At 40.3% G+C, this 5,000-nt stretch overlaps 1 protein-coding gene across 1 annotated transcript in view; it reads left to right on the forward strand.

The window, feature by feature from the left end:
• The window catches only part of LOC119582658 (myosin heavy chain, muscle-like), a 13,320-nt gene that overhangs the window by 2,848 nt on the left and 5,472 nt on the right, over nt 1–5,000 (forward strand). The window contains exons 8-17 of the mRNA XM_037931061.1: nt 142–279; nt 388–657; nt 789–959; nt 1,238–1,568; nt 1,677–1,729; nt 1,857–1,944; nt 2,236–2,353; nt 3,156–3,273; nt 3,572–4,045; nt 4,161–5,000. The exon at nt 4,161–5,000 is cut by the window's right edge and continues 47 nt beyond it. Of these exons, the coding sequence (XP_037786989.1) occupies nt 142–279; nt 388–657; nt 789–959; nt 1,238–1,568; nt 1,677–1,729; nt 1,857–1,944; nt 2,236–2,353; nt 3,156–3,273; nt 3,572–4,045; nt 4,161–5,000 (2,601 nt within the window). The remainder of the gene's footprint in view (nt 1–141; nt 280–387; nt 658–788; nt 960–1,237; nt 1,569–1,676; nt 1,730–1,856; nt 1,945–2,235; nt 2,354–3,155; nt 3,274–3,571; nt 4,046–4,160) is intronic.

Genomic DNA, 5,000 nt, shown 5'->3' on the forward strand with positions numbered 1-5,000 from the left:
ATATACTCACAATATATGTGCAACTACTAATTCCATCTTTGGCATGTTTTTTTACTTTTAAAAGAAGAGATTAATAATTTAAATTTACAGATCTCTAAATCCCAGTGAAACATAAAATGCTTTCATTTTATACACATAAAGGAAGCTTTCGAAATCCTGAACTTCTCCAACGAAGAAAGGGATGACTGCTACAAGATCACTGCTAGTGTGATGCATCACGGTAACATGAAGTTCAAGCAGAGGGGTCGTGAGGAGCAGGCCGAGGCCGATGGCACTGAGGTATGACTTCACATAAGAATAAGAATTACAGAGTGTTATCAAAATCGAAATGCCAAATAACGGCACACTTTTCTTCCCAAACATTTAACATATTTTTCTTCTCTAAAGGCCGGAGAAGTCGTTGCCAAGTTGCTTGGCGTTGACGCCGAGGAACTCTATAGGAACTTTTGCAAGCCCAAAATCAAGGTCGGTGCCGAGTTCGTCACCAAGGGTATGAATGTCGACCAAGTAAACTACAACATCGGTGCCATGGCTAAAGGTCTGTTCTCACGTTTGTTCTCATGGCTCGTCAAGAAGTGTAACCTGACACTCGAGACTGGCCAGACTCGTGCTATGTTCATCGGTGTGCTCGATATTGCCGGCTTCGAGATCTTCGACGTAAATACCATAATATTTTTTACTTTTTTCAGCAAAATGAAAGAAAGCAATTTGAATTATATGTCTAGATAATCATGTCCTTTATCTATCTATAACTCGATAACACTAAAAATGCTATATCTCCCCCCTAGTTCAACGGCTTCGAGCAGATTTGTATCAACTTCTGTAACGAGAAGCTGCAGCAGTTTTTCAATCACCACATGTTCGTATTAGAGCAGGAGGAATATGCAAAGGAGGGTATTGTTTGGCAGTTTGTTGACTTCGGCATGGATCTGCAGGCTTGTATTGAACTCTTTGAGAAGGTAATGTGATTGTTATATCATATTCACGCAACCAAATATGTCTTAAAAATAATCCTCCTTTCTCCCTTCTTTAAACCTCGTTTTATATGACTTTGGAATAAGGGGAATATTTTAAAAGGGGTATTGTTTGGCAGTTCGTGAACTTCGGCATAGATTTTCAAACTTGCATCGAACATTTCGAGAAATTTTGTTCTTTCAGTAGCAACTTCTTTCTTACTTTCTTTCCATAAGTCGGATTTCTGTTAACCATCACGACTCTCTTTTATTATTTCCACCAGAAAATGGGTATTCTCTCCATCCTTGAGGAAGAGTCCATGTTCCCGAAGGCCACTGACAAGACCTTCGAGGAGAAGCTCAACAACAACCATCTCGGAAAGTCTCGCTGCTTCATCAAGCCCAAGCCTCCAAAGGCCGGCCAGCCTGACAACCATTTTGCCATTGTTCACTATGCTGGTGTTGTGTCCTACAACCTAACTGGCTGGCTTGAGAAGAACAAGGATCCTCTCAACGACACCGTCGTCGACCAGCTCAAGAAAGCCTCCAACGCGTTGACGGTTGAACTCTTTGCTGACCATCCGGGCCAGTCTGGTGATGCTGGAGGAAAAGGTGGTAAGCATCCTTTCCATGCGGTATATCTTACCTAAAATAATATATCTCTATTTTCTCGATGGATATGAATTTATGTTTTTTTCAAACAACTTTTTGTATGTGTTACAGGCAAAGGTGGCAAGCAGCAAACTGGCTTCAAGACAGTGTCTTCTGGATACAAGGTAAAACAATGAAGACATTTATTTTCATATACTCGTAGAAGTATTTCCCTTCCAAAAAGATAGATGATACCAATTAATATATCATATAGCAGGCATCATAATCGAAAAATCGTCGTTCTCTTTACAGGATCAGTTAAGCAACTTGATGAAAACGCTCAATGCTACTCACCCCCACTTCATCCGCTGTATTGTTCCAAATGAGTTCAAGAAACCTGGTAAGATCGTTGAATCACACACACACACACACACACACACACACACACACACACACACACACACACACACACACACACACACACACACACACACACACACACACACACACACACACACATACATATTTAGATATTCATATTTTTTCTGTTTTTTCTTTTCCGGGGGTTGTACGAATAGTCCTACGTAAGAAGTTGTCTCTCCGACGTTAACGAGAGACCAGTGTCAGCATATCAACATAGATAATACTCATTGTTAATACCACCTAATAATATGTATGTCTTTCCTTACAGGTGAAGTAGATGCCGGCCTTGTTATGCATCAGCTAACTTGTAACGGTGTGCTTGAGGGTATCCGTATCTGCCAGAAAGGATTCCCCAACAGGATGCCTTACCCCGACTTCAAAAAAAGGTGCATACATTGTGGGAGTGTCTATAATGTAGAATAGCTCTGTACGATAGTACTATCAACTTTTCTTAGTTTCAGTATACATCTTCATTCCCATATAAAGTAACTGTGTATGGGAATGATCCTTTCCATGTTATAAGTTATACAAGCAAAGCATGAATACTTTGGTATACGTATCTGTATCTGCATATGTATATGCATGTATTCGTTTGCATATGTATATATGTGTGTGTGTGTGTGTGTGTGTGTGTGTGTGTGTGTGTGTGTGTATATATATATATATATATATATATATATATACATATATATACATATATATACATATACATATACATATACATATACATATACATATACATATACATATACATATACATATACATATACATATGCAACACACACACACACACACACACACACACACACACACACACACACACACACACACACACACACACACATATATATATATATATATATATATATATATATATATATATATATATATATATATATACACACACACACACACACACACACACACACACACACACACACACACACACTCACACACACACACACACACATATATATATATATATATATATATATATATATATATATATATATATATATATATATATATATATATATATATATATATATATATATATATATATATATGCACTTGTGTGTATGTGTGTGCAAGTTGTATGTGTATATATTTAAAGTATAATGAATAGAAATCCCTCACACGCATACAATCCTTCACAAAATAAATGCTAAGAATACCATTTCCCTTTAGATATAACATCCTAGCCGCTAAGGAGATGATCGAGGCGAAGGACGACAAGAAGGCAGCTACAGCTTGCTTCGAAAAGGCCGGTCTTAATCCTGAATTGTACCGAACCGGCAACACAAAGGTATGGATACTTTTACTTTAAGTCTCGGAACAGTGTTACAACTGCCATGACACTTGCCAAGTCTCATCAATCCAGAATGCTTAGTAGCAAGATCCTATAATTTCGGATATTCATTACTGGCAGCATTATTCATGTTATATATCATGTTCTCAATAGAGTATGGTGTTTCCTCGGAAATACCCTGTAAGTTACTTTTCAGATTCCAATTAGAAGATGAAATAAACTTGTCAAGAGGTTACATAGGTCATACTAATCAGGACTTTATAAAACCTGATACTAATTTTCGGTTATGTTAAAGGTATTCTTCCGTGCTGGTGTCCTGGGCACCCTTGAAGAAGTCCGTGACGACCGCGTGATGAAGCTAGTAGCATGGCTTCAAGCAGTTATCCGTGGTTTTATCAGCCGCAAATTTTACTCAAAAATGCAGAAGCAGCGCACTGCCCTTCTTGTTATGCAGCGCAACCTCAGGAAGTATAAGATCATGCGATCCTGGCTCTGGTATGAGCTTTGGATCAAGCTGAAGCCCAGGCTGAAGGCCACTCGCGCAGAAGAAGAACTAGAAAAACTGGAAGCTCTTGCAGTAAAGGCTGAGAAAGATTTCGAAAAAGAAGTTAAGGCTCGGGAAGAACTTGAAGCTAAGAATGCAGCTCTTCTCCAGGAGAAGAATGAACTTCTGTCGGCTGTAGAGTCATCCAAGGGTGGAATGTCTGAGTTCCATGAGAAGCAAGCCAAATTGCAAGCACAGAAGGCAGAACTTGAATCTCAGCTCAATGTAAGTATCTTTACAAAATAGAAAATATCATAAAAGACGGCAAGGTGATAAACATGTATATATGCGCGATATTTGTTGCTTATGATTTAATGGGTGTCAATTTGTCAAATTACAGGAAACTCTCGAACGCCTGAGGAAAGAAGAAGAGGCACGCAACCAAATTGCCAATGGAAAGAAGAAATGTGAACAAGAGGTTGCGAACTTGAAGAAGGAGCTTGAAGAACTCGAACTTTCTGTTCAGAAAGGCGAGCAAGATAAGCAAACCAAAGACCAGCAGCTTACAAACCTGAACGATGAGATATCTCATCAGGAAGAACTCATCAGCAAGGTTAACAAGGAAAAGAAGCACCTCCAGGAATGCAATCAAAAGACTGCTGAGGATCTCCAGGCTATCGAGGATAAGTGCAACCACCTTCACAAGGTGAAGAGCAAGTTAGAAGCTAACCTGGACGAACTCGAAGATACACTCGAACGCGAGAAGAAGCTCCGCGCCGAAGTTGAGAAATCAAAGAGGAAGGTTGAAGGTGATCTCAAACTGACACAGGAAGCTGTCGCTGATCTGGAACGTAACCACAAAGAACTTGAAATGGCCGTAGAACGAAAGGACAAGGAACTTGCTGCTATAACTGCCAAGATTGAGGATGAACAGGCTCTTGTGTACAGGGACCAGAGGCAGGTTAAGGAACTGCAAGCTCGTCTTGAGGAGCTCGAGGAGGACGTTGAGCATGAGCGTCAGGCCCGTGGCAAGGCCGAGAAAGCCAAAAATGTTTTGTCTCGCGAGCTGTCAGAACTTGGAGAGCGACTGGATGAGGCTGGCGGCGCTACCGCGGCTCAGATCGAAATCAATAAGAAGCGTGAAGGTGAACTGGGCAAGGTCCGCCGCGAAATTGAGGAGTCCAACCTTCAGCATGAGGCTGCTCTAGCCACTCTCCGCAAGAAGCACAACGACGCCGTT

The sequence above is a fragment of the Penaeus monodon genome, chromosome 16 (assembly GCF_015228065.2).
Source record: "Penaeus monodon isolate SGIC_2016 chromosome 16, NSTDA_Pmon_1, whole genome shotgun sequence".
In the NCBI taxonomy this organism is placed as follows: Eukaryota; Metazoa; Arthropoda; class Malacostraca; order Decapoda; family Penaeidae; genus Penaeus; species Penaeus monodon.